Source organism: Parasteatoda tepidariorum, chromosome 8 (assembly GCF_982258835.1).
Source record: "Parasteatoda tepidariorum strain Cologne lab strain chromosome 8, Ptep-v5.0, whole genome shotgun sequence".
NCBI lineage: Eukaryota > Metazoa > Arthropoda > Arachnida > Araneae > Theridiidae > Parasteatoda > Parasteatoda tepidariorum.
The window spans coordinates 33,582,566-33,606,319 of NC_141762.1; the positions used below are offsets into that span (position 1 = coordinate 33,582,566).

A 23,754-nucleotide genomic window follows, 5' to 3' on the forward strand; every position below is an offset into this window, starting at 1 on the left:
GTGTTTCAACTCGAGCTGGGAAACTTTTTTCGCGAAATTATTATTTTCCAAAGTCTTATTAATTAACATTTTCGAGTGACTCCAATAGAAAAAAAAACTACTCCATGTTAAATTTTTTAAAAAATCATATTTTTTTTTTTTTTTTTTTTTTTTTACCAAAATAAGATATTTTACCTATCCCGTTTAATAACAATATAGATATTTTAAATTTACCTTTAATAAGGTGCACGGTAAATGTAAATGTTAGTAACATAAAATATTTTGCATTTACATTTTCAATAATGTGTTTACTTCTCGTAATGTAATAATGTAATTTAATTAAATAAGAAATTAAGAAATGAAATATTCTTAAAAATTAATTAATAATGATCATCATTATTTTTGACAACCTCAAATAAATTACAGAAACAAATAGTTAAGGTTTCTTATCAAAATTAATGAATAATAATAGTAATGATGATGATGATGATAAGGAGTATAATAATAATAATTATAATAACATTAATCATAATAATAAATATTATAATAACGATTACAATAGTGATTAAAATGATAATTATCATAATAATCATTATAATAAAAATGATTATGTAAACGAAGACTATAATAATAATAATTACGATAATTATTATAGTAATAATAATCATTATAATAAAATAATCATAATAATAAATATTATAATAATGATTATGATAATTAATATAGTATAATAATGATAATGTAGTAATAATATAAAGAATTATTTCTAGAATGAAATTATTTTAACCCAAAATCAATAAAAGTATTTATATAAATTCAAATTTATAGATTCTAAAATTCTAAATGCTTAACTGGGTTTTAAGATATGTTATGCATTTTAGCTTTTGAGATTGATCAAATATGCAACATATGCGATTGTATGATTTTTTTATTAACAATATTATATAAATAAGTTATTATTACTGTTTAAAATATTTAAAAAGGGAATTCAATATCCTTGGTGAAGCTGAATAGTGCGGGTCTTATACTTGGTATATTATTTCAGAACAGTTCACTACATTAAACCTAGAAGGTTAAATGCGTTTTAACTTTATAAACTTTGCTACTGAAAATGTAATTCCTTAAAGATTTGTCGAAGTAGTTACGAATAGTTATTCCCCGTTCTTTTTTGTCAAATAGGAATTATGAAAACTTTTTTACGACTTAATAAACTGAAATAAAATTTGAAAGACGAAATATCATTTGAAAATTCTATTTCTTCTTTATCATTCACAATTAAATATGAACAAAAAAAATAATGAAGTTTTGCGAACAATTTTATTTAAGAAATAAAGCTCCAAGGCATTTTGTACATCATTTAAAAAAAATCTTTATGATGTTATTAAGCTAATAAGATTTTATGTTCCAGAAATTTATTATGCTATGATAAAACTTTTGCATCGTTTTATGTTAGAGAAATTCCATAAAACTGTAGTTATTTTTTGTACGGAAATACTTAAGTTTATTAAAAAAAAAAACCCTAACTTTTGGAGCGTCTTCCTGAACTATTTTACTGTCTAGAAGATTAGAGTTCGAATCTAGATGATTTTAGCCATTTGTTTTTATTTTTCTTAAATTGCATCAGCATTTATTCACGATATTTTTTATTTTGTAGAATATTTAAAAAGCAAAGAAAATGGAAAAAAGGAAAGAGGTATAAAATAGACATTTTCTTCAATGAGTTGTACAAGTTATGAATCTATTATAAATAGTTATTATGTATGCAACTATTATCTGTAGTTATTATGTATGCAGCTATTATATATAGTTATTTATTATGTATGTAGTTGTAATATATATAGCTGTTATACATGACATGCAACCCCTTTTATTTACATAGTTTTTTCATAATATTTATACAGAATAAGTAATCTTAATGTTATATGGCAAAGAACTTAAGCCCTATTATAATTGATATCAACATTGTGGTATTAGATAATAAATAAAAATAATAATAATTTGGTAGATAATTCAATTCAGAAAAACTTTCGAACTCTTGAAATAACGGTTCAACGTTGAATCGTAATATTGGTACCCGAACCATACTTTTTTTACAACTTTAAAATTAGTATGGTTTTAAACTAAGCCTTGATTCAGTTCTGGTTGAAAAACTATCGAGTAATTGAAATTCATGAAGGATTATGGATCATGTATAATTCAACTTACCACTTTAGTTACTGTACAACTTTAAATAATATTGTGGTTCAAAACAGTTCAAATGTTTTATCGGAAAACTGAATTATTCTTTTTGAGCGGAATTATTATTTGTGCGGAATAATTATTCGAAGCGGAGTTCTTCATTTTGCGCAAAAATAATAAAATTGCTAATATTATGATATCGTTTACGTTTGTATGATGTTATGCGCCAAACTTTTTTTCTTCATACTAGATAAATACAATTATTTAATTTTATTACCTGACGTGACTATATAATAAAATGAATATAGTAAAATACATGCTAATTGTTAATTTTTGTTACAATTGAAGAGATTCAGGAATGCAATTACTAGCCACATTTCAAAATTGTTCAGGAGTGCATTTTTGGTAAAATTCTGAAATGTTGTAAAATAACTAGATAAAGAAAATATTAAGGAAAATTTTGATAAAAAAATATGGCTTCAGATTATATTGCCTAAAACCTTCCAGTTTTAATAATTTTAAATAATCTTTTGCGTCTTCATGTTATATTATAAGAGGTGCAGATCAATTTGGAATGAAATTTAAATATTCACTAGGCTGCTAAATCCTCAAAGAATTACTCTGTTTGAAGAAATTGAACTGTTTACAAGAAAATTTGTTCCATTACACCGTTTAATGTTCCTTTACACTACTTTTTTTATTTTTTCATCACACTTTTTAATTTTGTTTCTTGACACTTTTTCTTTTGTACAAAGCTCTGTTACGTTTGGCCATTATCTATCTGATGTAAACATTGGTTGTTTTAGAGTTTCAAAAACGTCAAACATTAAGATTCAGAATCATTATTGGATACTTACAAACAAGTTATGTCACGCGTGGGTGCTGAATCATGGCATTTGTCTATGCCATGAATTAGTCAGTTTTGACGCACATTAGAGACATCGCTTACAGATATCGACTTAAATCTGAACTGAAACTTGATTTTGATTGATAATAAAATAAGCCTAATAGCTGTAACGTTAACATGCCACACACAATTCTGTGATTAGACACAACTATGGGATTTCAGCGGTATTCTTCTTCTCGAGTTGAAAATACCTATTTATTTGAAGTATGACATAAAGCACATTATAAAATCAAATGAAAGAAAATAATAAAGAGATAAGTTTGATTTTAGGAGTTAAGGATTTTAATTGCTCTAAATTGAATCTTTATTATTATTTATTGATTACTAGGTTTAATTTAATTTAGTAATATTACATGTAATATTACATTTTTTTTTGTAGAAAATGAAATTTTAAAAAATGGGTTTCCAGCATATTGTACTAGCGCAGGATGGCTTGGTTACAATGATGAAAAAGTTAGAAAAGTTAGTATTTGAAAATGTTTTGTTTTTGAATTTCTGTTATATCAGGATTTGTAATTTTGGTCTTATACAAATGAAGCGAACATTTTAATTTTTTTTTTAAAATTATTTTTTAGATTTTTCTGATATTCATAGTTTTACATATCGCAAGATTTTAACTCCTAACTATTACTGTAAAAAATACGGTTTATCAGATTTTTTGCCCCGTAATATGTTCCCATTAAAATAATAAATTTTTTTTCGGAATGTTTTACAATGCAGATAAATAATGGAATTTAACATATGACTGTAAAGATTACTTTAAAAACTCGCTTATACTACACGTTTATCATTTAGTTAAACTGTTATCTTTTTGTCTAACTTATCAAATTGATTAAAACTGACTTTCATTCATTGAATATTGAATTACAGTGCAACAAAACTTCTTTCTCAAGTCAAAATAATGAAATCTTTTAAATCTTAACAGATATGAAATAATAGTAACAAAAATGAGTTAAATCCTGATAACGTCGAATTCAATTTAATCCTTACAAAAAAGAGTACTTTTTATTAAATATTATGCATTATATTTATTCCATGTTAAAGGAATAGAAGCTCTCATTTCAAAAGATGAGGATAAAAATAAAGCACTAAATATTCTTAAAAATATAGAGAATTAGAATATTTATCAATTTCTGATTAAATTTTCACTGATTAAATTGTATTGTAAGAAAATTGTTAAGAATGTTAAGAAATTATTTTATGACAATGCTTTTAATGTTTTAAAGCACGAGCTTGATAATTATTGTACTTTTATGAAAATGTAATTTTTATACAATTTCTATATTATAACATTGGATATGAATGGTTTTAAAATAATACAAAGTAAAAAATGCTAAGCGAGTGAAGCATTCCCACAACATTTCGTAGTGGGCTATGGGGATCCTAGAGGTTACGAATCCTCAATTTTGTGACCAATGGCGTGATGTTGGCAATAAATCCAGTCCATCACGAGGACAACCTAGTGTTTTAACTATTGAGCCATTGTAGATAAGTTATGAGTATATGATAAAAAAAATATGGATATTAAATAATTTTTTTAAGAATGTTGGAAAAAAATTAGACACCTGCTTTTTAACTTGAATATTTACGAAAAATGTGACTAACTTTACTTAAAAAAATAACTCTGACAAATATAATACACCAATTTGAATGTAATCATATTGAAGAATTTTTTTTAATTGTAATAAAAATTACAGAATATAATCATTTTGGAGAAAAAACATTTTTCCTTCAAAGCAACGGACAAAAAAAAAAGAGCGATCTGTAAATCATCAAAACTTGTTTTTTATTTGCTTTAATGACTTTTCCAGTTTTGCGGATGTTTTGTTCATTATGTTTATTTTTCAGAGATTTCAGAATAAATATTTAACATTTTAAAATTTAATAAATTAATAGAATTGAATTTTGCAGTTATGCAGGCAAAAACTGGAGGAGGGTTTTACAGCGTGAGTATGATTTCATTTTGTTCAGTAGAATGTACATTGAAAAAATTTCCGGATCAAATTATGGTAAAAAGTACCGGCATCTTTTACATTAAAATCTATTTTTACCTGAACATGTTACGGAACCAAAAAAACACGATATACGGTAAGTTTTACAGTAATAATTACAAGAAAAATTGCTAAATCACTTTAATTAAACAAAAATTACGGTATAATATTCTACGATAAAATGGATTTTACGGATGACGCACTCAAAGTTCTGATATTTTATACCGTAATTGATCAGGAATTTTTTTTACCGTATAGTTATTGTTTATTCATTTTTTTCTTAAAAGAAAAGGAAATATTATTTACATGTTATTTGCTTATTTATTCATTTCTTGTTTGTCTTTTTACTGACATATATTTTCATGTATATTAGACTCAATTTATGATTTAACCGCAAAAATATTTCGTTTTTAAAAAACAAGCACCTTTTTAGGAATATTTTTGCCCTAGTTCTTACAAATGCTTGTTATTCTGTATAATTTTTACACGTTAACTCCAGTACTGTACTTAGAAATGCATTTAGCTCACCTTAATACCAAAAATGGTGTCAACTATTTCTTGATTTTTTTACAGTGCATATATAAGTAAGAGGCTCATTGAATATATTAAGCCGTAAATAATTCTAGATTTATAATATTAAGCCGTAAATAATTCTAGATTTAATTAAGCCGTAAATAATTCTAGATTTTTTATTTAAAAAGTAAGAGATTTTTTTGAGTGAGAAGAAATACTTTTTTCTAGGGGGGAAGAGGAGGAGGAATTTATTAAAAATTAAGGCTATTTGTTATCTATGCTTTCAAATATTTTATTGAAATTCGTTAGTTTAATGTTCGTTTTATAATTTCAGTAATAAAAAATAAATTAAAATATAATACCGAATTTAGTTTTAAGTAATTTATCTACGAACGAGAAAAATGTAATGATTAAATAATTTATGAGGAATTTTTTAGCAGGTTCTTCATTTTGTTAAAAAATCTAGAAAAATAAGTTTCAGATATCACGACAGATACCTGCTAACTTTTACGATGGTAAACTCCCCCCCTTTTAACTTTGCAGGATTTACTAAAAAATTAGTAAATAATCAAAAATAAAATTAATAGCAGAAAATAAAATTTTAAGTGAAACAAAAATTTATTTAAAATAACTTTAAAGCGTGGCGTTTTAAGTACATACTTATAAATTTTTTTAAAAATTCTAATACGAAAATTTCACATGCACAAACTCACAAACTTTAAGAAATGAGTGTTCCTTAAAAAATGACATGTTTATTAATTTATTGCCAGTAGTGTAGGCTAACTATCTTTATATTTACTGTTTTAATTTGTTGGAAAACATTGTAACGCATAGAAATGTTTCTTAAATGTTATATATTTTTAAAAAATAATGCATTAACACTATGCGTCGCAAAATGCTACATTTAAAACTACTTAGTTGTTGCTTCAAAAAAAAAAATGATAATAAAAATACCTTTAATAAGCAATACATTAACAAATACGAAAAACAAACAATACAAAACAATATAACAATAATAAACGGCACACATTAAATGTACAAGTCATTGTAAACACCCGAAGTTAGGTAAATCTAAGGTTTTACTAGTAAAACCTAAGTTTTACCAATGTGGATTGGTAAGTCCGAAGTATGCTTTAATATGATTCCACTTCGTATTTTTATCATTTCTTTGAGGTAAAACGCGAGATTTACTAAAGCTTTCGGTAAAGACCTTGAACGAGGGATTAATTATGATAGAATTTTACAGTAGCAGAAATATTGAATACTGATCCAATACCCTTCACCTCAACGGTCAGTATAGGGAATACCGGGAGCAGTGGTACTTACCTTAAAAAACATCAGTGTAGCGTATATCGAGAAAATGTATATGGGGCAGTAGCACTTCCCTAAAAAAACAAACAAATAACATCAATGTAGAGTATACTGGGCAATGCCACTCATATTTCTTATCAGATTGTTAGAAATATCAGAATTTTAAAATCAGATTATTAAAAATAACTACCGGTGATTATCAATGATTGATTATTAAGTTTGGTTTGGCAAAAAAAATTAACCCTTGCCAACGGTCTCCTTTAACAGAAAAATACCATATATTGTATACAGCGTTTCAAAAAGGTTAAAACACACTTTCGATTGAATATATATATATATATATATATATATATATATATATATATATATATATATATATATATATATATATATATATATATATATATATATATATATATATATATATATATATATATATATATATATATATATATATATATATATATATATATATATATATATATATATATATATATATATATATATATATATATATATATATTATATATATAATGCATCTGCATGAGTATTAGAAAAAAAATCTCTTGCAAAACTGAAAAATGCTTTTAAAGCAAAAAAAGAGGACATTTTAATATTCTTTCTTGTAACTAAGCACCACTGATTTATTCAAATGGACTTTTAATAATTTATGACCACATTAATTTTTATTAAACTAACTATTTTTTTCCGTTATTATTGTCAAAAGATTGAAGCTGTAATTAAATTAGAGATTAAAAGTCATAATTTCGTTTTAAGTACATTTTTACATGCTTAGATCAATGAGGAGACTTAATCTTAACTGAAAAAATTCTTAGCATCCATTAAGATAATTTGTCAGAAAAAATGCCCTTTTTAATCGTGGTTGACTCTTTTACTTTCTTCGTTAATCTTGAGAATTTAATCTTAGAATTTAATCTCTATATTCTCATTGCATAGTTCAAAATTTTTTGCTAAACTGAATGTCTACAGAATAACTTGAATTTCCTTATTTGATGAAATGGAATTATTTAGATTTATTGCGATTTCAGTTTTTTTTTCCTTCTCTCTTAGGTTTAAAGCAAAAGTAGGGTTGGATGTAAACAATGACAGACGACGATTGTCAATATTTAGAGAGGAAATTGGAAACAATAATTTATTAGTGAGTGACTTAAAAAATTTAGTGCTTCTCTAAATGTGCTCAAATCAGCTTTAGTGCTTCTCATATTTATTAAAGCATTTTTTTAAAATTTTAAATGGATCAGTTTTAAAATAATTAATTTTTATCGTTTCATTTAATCATCGTGTTTTATATTATACTTACTATTTTTTCTTTATACTAATCTATGTTAATGAAACAGAATGTTTTTATATATACGTATATGTGTGTGAATGCATGCATCTTTTACAAATCAGCAATTCTGAGCCTATCAGCACCAAATTTGGTGCATACACACTTGAAGACATGGCGCACCTAACTGCGTACTTTACAACTCCCAACGTTCGCAGCTTCTCATGTGACATCCCAAAGAAAGTGCTTTTCTTAGGATTTGAGAAATATTTTATAATGCGAGTGATTTTCTAGCTTGCAGCTCTAACTGATAATTAATTTTATCACCCGTTTTCATGAACTATTTATCTTTGGTTTCCTGGTTCTGACTATCACGGATTAAATGATACTATATAGTTGGTCTACTAAATGATACTATGTACTATATACAGTTCTTTCTGTAAGTTGAATTTCTAACTCATACTATGATAAATCTAATAGTATGAAGCCGCATCGGAATATATAAAACATTCATAAAAAAGGTTGTATATTAGGTGTCATGGATGCGGCAGTAGGGTAATATTAGGATACTTATTTGTTTCAATTGTCGGTAAAGAACTTAATACTACTGAACCTAAATTAGATACCTATATTTTATAATAGGTTCTTATTACCACAGCACCTATAGCGACAATACAAGTAGTATTTAATACCAAATTTGAATAAGTATCACTGTCGTCAATAATAGTTTGACAATTTTTTTAGCCCTTCTAAATAAGTATCGCTACTGATCGTCCAAAACGATTATCGAAATATAATTGTTGTTACTAATAATTTTTGATAACTACAATTAATTAATTTTGGTAATTTATTCATGCAGAAATAAAAAATAAAATTTTATTAAAAGGTAAATTAATGAAGATATGATTATGAAGGAGAATGGAATTCGTCTGTGAGAAGCAGAAAAAAATTCATATTGTTATCGACGCTAATAATGCTTAACTAATTGTGGTAAAAAGTTTCTGAATGAAGTATAAAATTAAGTTAGGTACTACAAAGTTCAATTAATGAATAAAACGTCTAGGAGAATCCTAAAAAATCACCATATTATTTTTGTCGCCAATGGTGCTTAACTAATTTTGGTAAAAGGTATTTCTGGTATTACGTTATTTGGTGTTTTTAATAGGTACTAAAAATACTATTATTGGTACCAAAAGTTATGTGGAAATAGGATTTTTACTTCCGACTGAAAAGGATAAGTACCGGAGAAAATTGTTAATTCTGGTAATTTTTAACTATCATGAGTTGACCTTGAGCAACTGCATTATCTATATATATATTTCTCTCACACGGCGACAAAAAAAGCCTCATTACAACTCCTCGAATGGCAACGCTAGAAAATCGACCAATGATTGCCGCTAAAAATGTCATTTGCCAAATCTAGCTGAGGTGGCTCAACATATAGTGCTTTCAAACACGGAAACTGAAATGACAATACAGCTGCGGCAATCTCATACTATTAAGCTAGGCAGAAGTGAGTAGTCTTTGTCGATAGATCTCTATTTTAGTATTTTGTCGAAAGTGCTTTTTCCCCCGAATTTATATATTACGAATTTATTTGACGACTTTTGATTTATATCACGAATTTATTTGTTTTATTATTGCTATTAATTATTCATTGAAAAATGAGTCTCAGTCAATGAGTCTTTATTTGAATTCAAATTTATTTTAATAACTTAGTATTTACTAAAAAGATGTAATTTCTTTTTAAAAAAAAGTTGTTATATGGATTTGAATGATATTTTTGAATTCTTAAAATTCTGTGCATTTGCAAGGTACGTAAGTTAGTAGCGAGCGAAGCAAGTCATATAAGATTGCGTAGCAATTTTCTGGGGTTGGCGAGCGTTAGCGAGCAGGGGGCGCAGCCCACTAGTGCTAAATAATACTGAATAAAGTAAATCTTTATTTTGATGAGATGGTCTTCTAGAAACATTTTTTGCTTTTTTAGAGTGTGCTATTATCATATACGGATATTATGAAATACTATGATTTATAATTATATAATTATTGCGAGATACAATTATTCTCCCACATTATGATTTCATTTAACAGTAAAATTGTATTTATCATAAAATACTATGAGGTATAAAAGCTATTTATACCATAAGTTGCAATTATTAATAATAGATTAATAATTACAATGAAATATTCTGATATACAAAATTTATGCGATGCAATTACTATGGTGTATTATAATACGTTGTTGTTATTAACACAATGAGATTATATAAAGGTACTTTATGAGATACAGTTTGAATTAATATTTTTGGATTTCTCAATAATTGCAAGAATGAGATATTGATATTTGTTTATTGTGTGTATTTTTAATAATTGGTATTTTATTAAAAATTCGGAATTTAATATGGGTCTCTAGACAAACCAGCTGTTGATTCACATTTAGATCTCTTTCCATCATGGTTGATTATCTCAAATTTCACGGCATTTGGTTAGAGAATGTTATCTCAGTTTAAATAGTTCGGGATACATTCAGAATTATAAAGGGTCACACTTTAAGGAATTCTGGATCAAATTACTGCAAAAAGTATTGGCACTCAGAGTGTAAGTACTTTTTAGCACAAAAATCATTTTTAGAGTAAAAGTTTACGGAACAAAAAATCTGATAAACTGTAATTTTTACTATAATATTTTACGTAATATCTCTGAATCACCACCGTAATTAAAAATATTACTGTATAAATTATAATATTAAAATGTTACTGTAATTATGGATCTTATGGACGCTGCTCTCAGTGTGTCATTACTTTTTATCGTTATTTTGACCGGAATGTTTAACAGTGCATCTGAATTCTTCTAAACTTCTGTACATAAAACAAAATTCTGCAAAAATAAAAAAATGTGTTCTAATTTTTACATTATTTTATAGATATAATATTTTTGAATATTTTCTTAAAAGTAAGCCATTGTAAAAAAGTTCAGTGCCCTGACAGTCCTGGACTGACAGTTTTAAAGGCATTTTTCGTTTGCTATCAAGCCAGTTTTTATTTATAATAATTTAAAAATATATAGAAATCGTGGAAACAAGAAGGTTTTTAAATATATTTTTGCAATTAATGCATTTATATTCAAAAATATTTTTTTTAGGTAAATGCACTGTTTTCATAGGTAAATAATTTGTTTGCACGTGTAAAAACAATGTTGGTACAATTAGTAAACTGAAATCGTACCAAATAAACTAAACCACACCAAGTAAACTGAAATCGCCATTTCCTTTCACGGTTTCCTTCCCCCCTTAATTTATATTCTATATTTTCGATGGCACCTGCGCTTTTTTCTTTTCTCTAATCTGTTTCTGACTTCATTTTCCTCTTGCTTTTATCAATCCAAAGAGCATCGTCTTCAAATTCTCAAGATATGCAAAACAAAATAAACACTAAAATTACTTTCATTTAAACTATTCAATAAACGGAGCTTATTTTTATTTTAAGAAATATTTTTGTAGGAATTTAAATGAATCGATTAATTGATTGTATTCTTTCATTTTTTTTCTATCACATATCAAACAAAACTTTGTGCAACTGCTTATTTTTTTTGGAACTTTGTATTTTGTTATTTTAGATGGTTGATGCTAACCAGAAATGGGATGTTGAAGAAGCAATTGATTGGATGAAGCAGCTCACTGATTTTAATTTACTGTGGATTGAAGAGCCAACTAGTCCGGACGACGTGTTGGGACACGCAGCAATAGCACAGGTGATGAAATGCTCAGCAATTGGAATTTTAGTTTTTATTGAAATTACTGAGTGGTCTTTAGATACCGTTTTTGTGCTTTGTATTTGAAATATTATTAAGCTGTTTGAATTTTTATTCTGAAAATACAGTGACCGGAAGCATATCACTCATCCGATTGACCATAAAATTTATGGTTATAGGAACACCTTTTTATCTTTGCGATTTTGAAACAGGGTTTAACTGGTACGGTTAAAAAACCGCGAATACAAAACTACATGATTTTGTAATCATTTGCAACTTGCATAGTTTGTTAGCCATAAAAATGAAGCTTAAACGGACATTGGAGCTCTGTGGGTGCTGCGCCATCTAAGCGTGATTGATAATTTCGTATTCTAATAGTTCAGGGTCACCAATTGAAGAGTGCAGGACATTAGAAAGTCTCCATGTATTGAAATAAAGGAAGGAATATTGTTGTGCCAACGCTGGGATTCGAATCCCTATTCTGCCGGTCATGAGATTGACGGATTAACTCTATCAACTACAGTATGTACTAACTGTAAGGAACAAAATGACTTTTTGATATGACTTTTTTGTTTGAATATGATAAAATAACAATTAAACAAGCTCCTATTTAACTATTTTAACCAAGAAATTTCTAGCAGTGTATGGTGATAAATTAATTGAGTATAAACATTTACAAACCAAATTACAGAATAAGTTGTGAATTTAACGAGAACGATTTAATTCAAATAAAAAATGTTTGTATAAAAACTAAAAGTAAACTTTCTTTCGTCTGTTCATTAGTTGTGCACACTTTTTCAGTATTCAAACAAAACAAAAGTCATCGTAACTTTTTTCCTCATAGCGGGAATATTTTTTCATTCTCTCTCTTTTAATTAAGAAAACGATTTTGCGTTAAATTAAAATTTTTCTTAATGTCTGACTTTTATTTTTGAAAGAAAGTATTTTCTAATAATATATTTTAATTGCAACTTTTTCATTGAAGTGAAAGTTCATATACAATATACAACGGAAACTGAAAATTCCATTGGCACAATTTGGGCACATTGAACCAGTTGATCAGTTATTAACCAATTCCATTAGTTTCTAAAAATGATGAAATAAATGTTTCGTTTTGTTAAGATTTTAATCTGTGCCATAATAGTTTTCTCACAGATGTTTTTGAAATATTAGTAAAAGAATTGAAGACCAAGGGGGAAAAATGGTTTATGTCCATGAAGGATTCTATGAAATTGCTTAGTAGCTAGCGTATGGTTGAAATCATTAAAATAAGAATATACATGAATATCGCAAGCATTTATTTATGTATCTCACGAATTTTAAAACAAAATAAAAAAATTTTAATGTTAAGAAAAAATAGAATTTTAAAATAGGATTGGTCAAGAACCGTTTTTTCCTCGTAATTCCTTTTCAATCAATACTTCCTCATTACATATCCCACAGTCTCCTTCAGTATGCTTTTCTTTTTGTTCGCCCTGTCTACGCGTAGACAGGGCCCGTTTTTCCCCAGTTGGCCCATCTTAAAAGTGTAATAACTCTCTGAGAGAACTGATTTACCTCGTTATTGATTTGTCAAAACTTAGTAATCCTTAAAATGCAACATATGGTGATCCAATTGCCATTTTTGTGAAAAATGTACATAAGCCGTTCTTGCTCCTTAATCATCAATTATTACAAAATAAAAAATTATGATGTTACTTGAAAATTATGATGTGGACTGTTTAAAAAATCACAGTCAAATGATCGTTTACAATTCAAAAGTTTAAGCTAATTTTGGAGTAGGTTCTACTAGTAGGAACTCAACCACATATCATACTTCTTAATAATCACTTTTGATAATGATTTAAGGAAGAATGGTTATGAAAGAATGTTTTGAGCATGTTTTTTTACTATATTCAGTGTAGTTAAATTCAAAGTAAAAGGGTGGATTTCAAATTCGATGCAGAATATTTTTATTGTGAAATTTAATAGCCTGTTCACTTAAACGTTTGTGATTTCCAAAAATACAAATGTTTATATTTATTTTTTTATAACCGTCGTTGAACAGCCGACCCAATTTTGAATCCACGATTATCAATGTTCAACTCCGTAGTCTTATTATTATAAACCAAATCCAGAAGACAAGGGAACTCCTGGATCAAGTATTGAGAGAAATTGGCCTTTGTGGAAGACCTTTTTGATGGAACTAACCCACATTACCATTACATGGACAGGAAAAAACCCAAAGAAACCTTTAACGGATAGCCTGACGGCAAGGGAACTCATGATCCGTCTACTACAGAGGATATTTTACGTCAGCACTGTAGTTGGTGCGAGCCATGTGCAGAATTCGCATCAGCTAGCCATCGCTGGGATTCGAACCGATACATATGATAAAGAGTTATCATACGTAATATTATAATAATTTGCCAAACATTTGATTTTCCATAAACTTTTAACAAAGAACAATTCCAGAAAATAGACTGTTCAAAAACGGCCAAGACAAATTAATTTTTTTTATATCTTTCTAATTTTTAATATGTAAAACAATTTCAGAACATTCAAATATTTAAAAATTTCATGTTATGATAAATTTAAAAATGTCTTGGTACATATTTTTTTACACTATCCAAGAGAAGTGATTAACTGACCATTAAAACCTGTGCAAGATATTTTAATTAATTCTTGATGCTGACTATTAAAAAATGCGCAAGACATTTTAATTCAATTTTGAGGCTGAATTTTAAAGCAAGTACAAAACATATACAAGAATAAATGTCAGTCATCAACAATGACCAATTTAATTTTATTTTTAAGCCAAGTTTCCAAATTGCACCGAATTTGGAAAGTCCCCATAATCAAATTTATAATCTTTTTAGGCTCTCAAACCTTATGGTATCGGAGTGGCAACGGGTGAGCAGTGCCAAAATCGTGTTATTTTCAAGCAAATGCTTCAGGCCAATGCTTTGCAATTTTGCCAAATTGATTCGTGTAGACTTGGAGGTGTGAATGAAATTCTTTCAGTATATTTGATGGCAGCTAAGTATAAAGGTATTTCTTTTCTCTTTTCAAAGCTTTTATTAAAACTGAGCTGAACGGTTAACAGACTGTCCATCCAATTAAGCGTGAAGTTCACGGTAGAAAGCCTTTTTTACCTTTACGGTTTTAAAACTATTTACATTAAAAAAGGTTAAAAACCCATGAATACAAAACATGATTTTTTTAAACCATTTACAACTAGCATGGTTTCAAAATTTTAAGAGAGAAGTTTAACTGGACATTAGAGCTAAGATTTTCCTTAGGTAATGGGCATTGGGTATGCGTGAATGCATTGCGTATGCGTATTCTAATAACTCAGGTCGCTGGGAACTTTCCTTGTGTTGAAGAAAATATTGTAAAGTCAACACTATGACTCGAACCCCGTTCTGTCAGTCATGAGATTGACAGATTAGCCCTCTCGGCTATAATATGTTCACAGATGTAAGGAACTGATCGGCTTCATTAGGTGGGTTAGTTAGTGCGCAAAAGTCTAGTTGTTCAACTGCATTTGGTGAAAGCAGTTAATAAACGGCTTTTCGTACGGTTAACAGTTTGAATGCCATGCAATTTATTGTTATTTGACTGTTTTGTTTGAATATGATAAAATAACATTGAAATAAACTGTTATTTAACCATTTTTCCAAGACATTTTTCAAAGTGAATATTATATTACATAAATTGCTCGAAAAATTGAAGAAGTTATGCAAGTCGTCATTTATTAGAAACGCCTCTTAGTCTCCTTCGACTATCAACCAGTTTCAAACCAGTTTCATTGCTTTTAATTTCATTTTTACAATGAAGCATTAATCTCTATAATAATATGTTATAGCTTAAAATAGCTTCCATTTTTTGAACACTTAAAGGCTATTTTGCACTTTAATAAGCAACCATTTGTTGTAACTTTATTTTCGTAAAGGATTCTAATAATTTATTCTAATATTTATGGCGGTGTTTACGGAATACTCCATTAGGTTTTCAAACAATTTATGCCTATGTTAGCTTTCTTTATTATAGCTTTTTCAAGGAACATATTTCACATCAAATTGATGAAAAATATTAAATAAAAGTTAGTCTAAATTTATCATTCACAAATAATTGCACAGAGTTCTAGTTATTTGTTAATTTATTGTATGCAATAACTAAAATATTTATTTTATAAAAATTTAGTTATTTTAAATAAAGAATGAATTTCTGTTTTTATAAAGTAGATAATTGTTTAAAATGTTTTGGTTATTGATTCTAGTTCCAGTTTGCCCTCATGCTGGTGGTGTAGGATTATGTGAATTGGTGCAACACTTAGCCATGTGGGATTTCATCTCTTGTGGTACATCACTTGATAGAAGGTACTGACGCATTTAATGGTGAATTGCAAAAATAAACAATAATCAAATAAATAAATGAATAAATAAATAAAAATGATGAAAAAAATGAAAATTTTCATTTTGAATATTAGTGAAATTTAAGCTCGCTAGTTAAGCTTATCTTCTAAAAGTAGTGAAAAAGTGACTGCATTTCGAAAGTAGTTAGTAGTCGCTACTCTTACAAAAAATATATACTACATTTGTAAGGAAGTTGTTGTAGTTAACGTCAAGGAAAATGTAGTTTCTCTGACCACTGGTCCAGGGTCACAAGGAATTCTAATAGTACAGGACACTGAATGCTCTTCATGCGTTGAGGGAAATAGAGGAAATATTGTGGTGCCAACTTTGGGAGTCGAACCCCTGTACTGTCAGCCATGAGTTAGTCAAAATATCCCTCTCAGCTATAAGTACCCAGTTGCGGGGAAGTAAGCGGCTTAATTAGGTGGCCCTTGTTGGTGCGATAAAGTTCTGGATTTTTAACCGTATTAGGTGAAAACAGTTAAAAAACAGTTTTTTTCCACAGTCAATAGTTTAAATATAATTTTATTATTAGGTATTTGACTGCTTTTTTGAATATATTAAAATAACATTTAAATACATTTTTATTTAACCATTTTTCTTGGAAAATTTTTATAGGTATTATAGATATTTAGATACGCTATAAGATATTTTAGATATATTCAGATTTATCTGGATTTTGATATTACATGCTTTCCGAGACAATGCGCATCAAATTGTTGCAGACATCCTTTTAAAAGTTTTATTACTTTTTCAGAATGGTAGAATACGTTGAACATCTACATGAGCATTTCGAAACTCCTGTTGTCGTAAGAAATGGATGCTATATGTTACCAGAGACACCAGGCTACTCTTCAAAAATGAAAGAACAATCCATAGAAAACTTCGAGTATCCCAATGGGAAGGTCTGGAAAGAACTTTTTGAAGAAGGTGTGTTTGAAAAGAAGTAGCAAAAAGAGATGCCCGAAAGAACATTTTAGAAAGAATGGTATCAAGCTTGTCAAATTTTTCATTTCTAGATAAAACCTTGAAATTCTTTTTATCAAATAAATGATAATGGATTTCTCCGTGGTCTGAGATCTCAAGAGAGTTCAATATTTGAACTTAAAATTGTGAAATTAATATATTTTTTTTTTGATAATAAATCTTCAAAAAAGAAATTGCGTGTTATATTTGGGTGTATTTCGATTTAGTTTCATCGCAGGTTGTCCGAGGGAAGTTTATTAGAAAAGAAACGTGACGTTTCTTCTTATTTTTTTTATTTGTAGTTTAAGATGACTTTTTTTTCTTCAGTTTAACTTAAATGAAAAGATCCACATTCGGCTCTATTTTTTTCATTTATACTGCATAATTTTTTATTCCGTAATAATTTTACTTTCTATATTTATTCAATTTTTCTACAAAATATCAAAGACTACCGTATATCATTGTGTGTAAGATGACTTTTCAAATCCTAAAACTTTTACGAAAATCAGGGTATATACCCGTAATAAAATTGGACATTCGTTGATTGTGATTTATCGATGTACTATAAATTTTGTAATGAGGTTATGAATAAATTTATAATAATTTACCCCTTTAAAAAACTATTTAACATATCATATATAACTTATTTTACCTTTTCTCTGGTCATATTTGTGTTCTATAAAAATGATTTTTAAAAACAATACTTTGGGACCCATAAAGACAAATTCAGGCCCAAGGGCAGCAAAATTTTCCGGGCCCTTGACAAAATATTTTTAAATCAAATTTCTGAAGAGTAGTCCTAACAATAAAAAGAATCTATTGAATTGCATTACAAGAGAAACATTCTAAAACATTTTGAAAGCAGACAATTGAAGATTCTTTTTCTCAGATAAAGTTTACGCATCTAAATATTAAAGCAAAACATAAAACATCAAAACAATGTTGTATGAAGAAAAAAAAATAGTTTGGTGACCACAAACAATTGAAATTAGTGATTTTTGGTAAAAGTCACTACCGCCTTCAATCTTCAGCTTTACATATTTGTTAAGAATAAGCTTTTAGTTCTTTTTGACACTAATCTATAAGAGACTTTGCGAATATGCCTTCTCGTTGCATTTGCTCAAGCTGTTGGGAGTCTGTCTTTCTTTCTTTATTAAAAATTGGGCACCTGGGCCGCGCAGAAGGCCCTTATCCCATACATCATGAAATGGAATAAACAGTTAAAATAAAAGACAGTTTGTGTTCAGCAGTCTATGGGGTGGCTGTTACAGGGAGACAAGCACCTTGCTTGTATAACTGAAGGAAAATGAAAATAATAAGAGCAACTTGCTGTAATCTGTGGATGGTTGTAGTTTGATTGTCAACGTGAAGTAACATAGGTCAGGATTTCAGTATTGGTAAAGGGTTTGATGCTGTGGACTATTGGTGCTTTGGATTATTGATGTAGACTATAGATGCTGGAATTGAAGACTATTATTTGTGCGAGCTGTTGGGAGTAAAAATTGCACCAATTAAAATTCAGCTTTACTTTCGAATTTGATTAGTACAATCTTTACACGAGTTTGGTTTATCACAATATAAAGAAAATTAAAAATAAAAAATGCCTGTTTTGAGAGAAACTTTTCCTTTCAGTATTTTTTTTTTAAAAAAAAGTTATATTGCTAACTTTTTACTAATTTTTGAGGCCCCCCAAAAAGTGTGGGTCCTAGGCCCGTGCCCATTGGGCCTAGGCAATAATCGGGCCTGACAATACTTTAGATTGCGTTCAGAAAGAATACGAAAAGTTAATTTATACAAGAGTTTTTAATAAAATATAACATAGTAAAAACTTTTAAACTATACCATAAAGAATACAAATTTATGTATACTAGAACATAATCTTTGTCGGATTCAATAACGCTATCAGTGTTGTCATACTGATCCTACTTTGCAATGATTTCTGCTTGGATCAGCATCTCTTGAGTCCCCCAAAAAATCGTCTTTACCTCTATCAAAGGAATTCAAAATTTCACACTTTTTAAAGGATTTTACAATAAAATTTGAATCCATATTTTGCCACGTGCATAATATCATTTGACATGTAACGTCTATAACAGGGGTTTCCAACTTATATGAGGCCGGGGGCCACAATTAAAAACGCAAATCAAATGGCGGACCACAACTTTATCAAAATTTTACGTAGGACTCTTTTATGTTTGAAGGAACATTAAATATTATTGTCAGATTTTTACCAAGTTGTACAAAACAAAAGTATTGAATTACAAATTAAAATAAAAAGTTTATATTTAAAAATATTTAATTGCATATTAAAAAATTCGGGCTACAATAACTTTAATGTGCACCCATGTATAAAACAATTAATGTGCAACAGATATCTAATTGTTAAGATATAAAACTTTTAAAAGGTTAGTATTAAAACTTTTATAGTAGCACACAAAATGTTCAATGACAAAATTGAGGTTTGTCTGCTGCAACCACCTGAGAATAGATATTTAAATTTAAAGTTTACAAATGTGAGTGTAAATATTTTCGTCCAAAATGAGTGGTTTCAAAAAGTTAAATCGGACAATTTCTTCGAGAAAATTTCTGATACACACATGCAAAATGAAATGAAAAGAGCAACATACACGATTATTTTTGTATTTGAATAAATATTTTCTTCGATGCAAAACCTGAGAAATAAATTTTTTTTTTTGCACTTTTAGTATGATAAATTTCACAGAAACGAAGAAATTAGGTTTTTATTAAGGAGAAAAGTATTTTAAACCCATATAGATTTTTTACGAAAATTGTCCGCAGAAAAATGACAACTAATATATTTTAGTTCGCGGGCCACAAGGAAAGGCTTCGCGGGCCGGATGCGGCCCCCGGGCCGCCAGTTGGAAACCACTGGTCTATAAGAATAATAATCGACTTATTGATAGAGGTTGAATGTAATTAATTTTTAAATTTTTAAAATATTTTTACAAATCCAATATTTTTTTATAGCTTCTTCTTTATAATATATTTTTTAATTACTTTAAATGTAAATATATAATTAAATTTTCTTTCACATCGAATGAAACAGTATATGTAAGTAAAACTTGTCGGCTATTAATTAGTTTAATTAATACTATAATTAGAAACTAAATTGATAGGATTAAAGAAAATATGTTTCATTCTATGCATTAACATGGTAATTCATTTAAATAAAGTTAGAAAGACGTAAATCATGATATATCTTGTCTTTCAAAGTAAAAAATTAATTTTTGTTTCTTTGAAAACAATTTTAAATTTTTTTTTATTGCTTTTAATTTGTTGTTGAAATTTAAATAGTTTTAGGTTTTAAACTTTTACGAAGAGAAAAAAGTTATCTTCAAAATCAAACTCATATCCTCAAATTATTCAAGAGGATTTGCATTTTTTTATTTACAAGGAAGTTTTAGAATTTTAAAACTTTAAATCCTTTAAAAATTGGTGATATTTTAACCCAATTAAAGTTTCTTCCTCAGAAATACTTATAAATATGTTATTGTATTAAACATTTAAAATAGTTCATATTTTTACATACATTTTTTGAATTCTTTTTATTAATTTGTTTAATTCTTTGTTCTTTATAAATCTTTCAAAAATTGTAATTTTTGTCACAATTTTTCAAAATTATTACTAAAATATATTGGATTTATTATATATATATGGGCGAATCCCAGGAATCATTAATCGAATTCGATCTATTCTCTAGGTTGTACAGACCGTAACCCTGTCAAACCGCAACTTTAGGATTAATTAATTGAATTTAACATAATAAGGGCATCAAAATTTTCGATGTTCACGATTATTTTCTGATATTTTATACATTTTCAAACAATTCTGGAGGTGCAAAAATAGTGTGCCTATTATTTTTTATTATTTTTTTTTGCTATCAAAAGTTAAAAGTTTTAGAAATCTGCACACATATTAAAGGAAAAAAAAATCGAATATGAGGGTTAGGTTTGTTTATTTAAAATGCAACAGATGGCGACACTACATTAAAATTTGTTGAGAGTTGAGAAATTGAGTTCCAGTTCTATTTTTCATCTAAGGCAACATTACGCATCGAGCCTTAATTTAGATTTACAGTTGTTTTTTCTTCCACATAACTGTTCAGGATTAATGCTACATTTTGAAACTAACAAAATCTTATATAAGACTTCTAATCAGCTCTATGGATTCCATAAAATAGTTTTTTTTTCAATAAAATTGCTTGTTTTCAACATTACCAGAAGGTAAATAATCTTTTTTTTTTCAAATAAGAACTAATCTCTTATGATCTTAGTATATCTCTTGGTATGATTTTTTTTGTTCTTATGTTATAATTCTCACAACATTTAATTGGTTCAACATCACTCACTTGTTTATTTAATATTATTATTTATATTATTATATTATTTATATTTTTATTTATATTATATTAAAATCTTTTATTTCAATCTTAGATCTTTAGAAAACGATATTATAATGGAGATGGATTTAAAAAGGTGTGACTTTGGTCTCTTTTATTTCATCACTTATCTACCTGACGGATTAAAGGCAACAAACATTCTCCTTTGTATCTAGCTTCATAATTTTTAATTCAACTCAGAAGACAGGGAAACTTTAAAGAGAATAACTTTTTTCATGTTAGGAAGGGAAAATTAGTCTTAGATTTCAAGAAGAAGAAAAGTAAGGAAATCACGCATGTCTACTGGATATTAAAAAGATATGAATCAATGCGTTCACTGCCAGATATATATGACAGTACTATGGTTGATGCATTTTAAATCTAACGATTGAAATTTTTAAACTGAGTGATAATTACTTTGTCAAACTTTGTTCTCGAGTAACTTTGTACTTGCTCATCTCTGTTGTTGGGACTTATCCTCCAAATTGCTGACGAAGTCAGACAAGGTCCATCAGACCGTTGACCGAAGAAAATCTAGGACCAGAAGGGGGAAGGAGTATATGTCTTCTCTGGAAAGTTCCAAACAGTCCAGGATGTGTTCGGGAGAAGCCTGCTCAGTTTGACATTTGGAGCAGACCTCGAAGGTTCTCCTGCCTTCGAAAAACGAGAGACTTTTTATGTGACCGCTTGCTAATCTGGAAATTGTGGTTTTAGAAGCTCTGTCACAACTTGCGCACCTCTTTACTTTTCTACTGTCATTTGTTGTTCAGATTCTGAAGAAGGTTCCTGTGTTGGAATCGAAATTATTGTAGGTGTGACTCTAAAGAACTTCTCTCGCCACTCATTTAGGGCACTGTCGGTAATTATGGTTACAAGGTTGAACAATTTCAATTAGGGATATGGGGTGAGCATTAAAGATAAGGTTTGACAAGGGTCGGCGAAGGAAGTATCCAAAGCTCTCCTCTCTAAAAAGAGCTCTTGTTTCCTTCGCTGCAGGCAACCCCAGTCAAGAAGGCAGAAAGAGTTCTTTATATAGATAATGTGTTAATTTTGTGCTGCATTTGCACATTATTCACGCTATATTTTGCTTTAATCTACTTTGCACAAAGTATTCCCTATCCTTCTTTTTGGAACTTCTTATAAGACACTAAACATATAGACAACGTGTTCATTTTTGTACAGTATTTGTGCATTATTCAGGTTGTTTTTTGCTTTAGTTTACGTTGCAAAAAAGTATTCCCTAACCTTCTTTTTGGAACTACTTATACCATAAGTATTGTTAATAAGTTTAAAAATATTGAAATCTTGAACAATCATTCATAAACGAGGTTTACAAATTTTAGTAGATATTTGCGTTAGATGAAAAAAACAACTTCCATTTTTCAAAATCGTGCAATTTCGGAAAGTAAATTAATATTTGATTAATTTGAAAATCATGCCATGAATAATAAATTTATTTATTCCATTACTTATTCAAAGCTAAATTTTAGAGGTAAATAAATTTTTTTTCCACTGAGAATAAAAAGTATGGTCAAAACTACCAGAATGTGGTAAAATTTATCATGTTTTTTGGTTTATAGGAACACGAAGAATCTCGTTAATTTCGACCGAAGTGGTTTGGTAATGATTTTGGTAAAATTTACAGTAAATTATGCTTTTATAATATGTGATGAAAATTGGTAATTTTTAGAAAATTGACATACACATTCTCATCTTAACAAAATTGTTGTAAAATTTGGTAATTTTAATATAATATTTTAAAGAGCATGGTATAAATGCCATTTATTCGGTTAGATTATTTTCTCAGTTTTTAATATTTTACAAAATGTTTGGTAATAAGAACTATAATTTTGAATACTAGAATTTTCAATAAGCAGTTAGCATTTGAATGGAAAAATTACCAAATGAATGGTTTAAATATCGTACATTTTGGTTTTATTAATTAGAATTAAGTGTTTTTTTTGCTAAAAATGTCATTAGTATACCATGCAGTAATTTAACAGTTTTTTTCCTCAGCGAATTATTTTTTAAACTCCTAATGAAAACATTCACAATATAAAATTAGCAAATGTTTC

At 28.0% G+C, this 23,754-nt stretch overlaps 1 protein-coding gene across 1 annotated transcript in view; it reads left to right on the forward strand.

Moving 5' to 3' along the window:
- The window catches only part of LOC107454014 (mitochondrial enolase superfamily member 1), a 33,368-nt gene extending 15,894 nt beyond the window's left edge, over positions 1-17,474 (forward strand). The window contains exons 7-14 of the mRNA XM_043046463.3: positions 1,634-1,672; positions 3,444-3,526; positions 4,976-5,010; positions 7,951-8,038; positions 11,783-11,917; positions 14,776-14,947; positions 16,179-16,278; positions 17,072-17,474. Of these exons, the coding sequence (XP_042902397.2) occupies positions 1,634-1,672; positions 3,444-3,526; positions 4,976-5,010; positions 7,951-8,038; positions 11,783-11,917; positions 14,776-14,947; positions 16,179-16,278; positions 17,072-17,264 (845 nt within the window). The 3' untranslated portion in view covers positions 17,265-17,474. The remainder of the gene's footprint in view (positions 1-1,633; positions 1,673-3,443; positions 3,527-4,975; positions 5,011-7,950; positions 8,039-11,782; positions 11,918-14,775; positions 14,948-16,178; positions 16,279-17,071) is intronic.
- Positions 17,475-23,754: the final 6,280 nt, after the last annotated feature.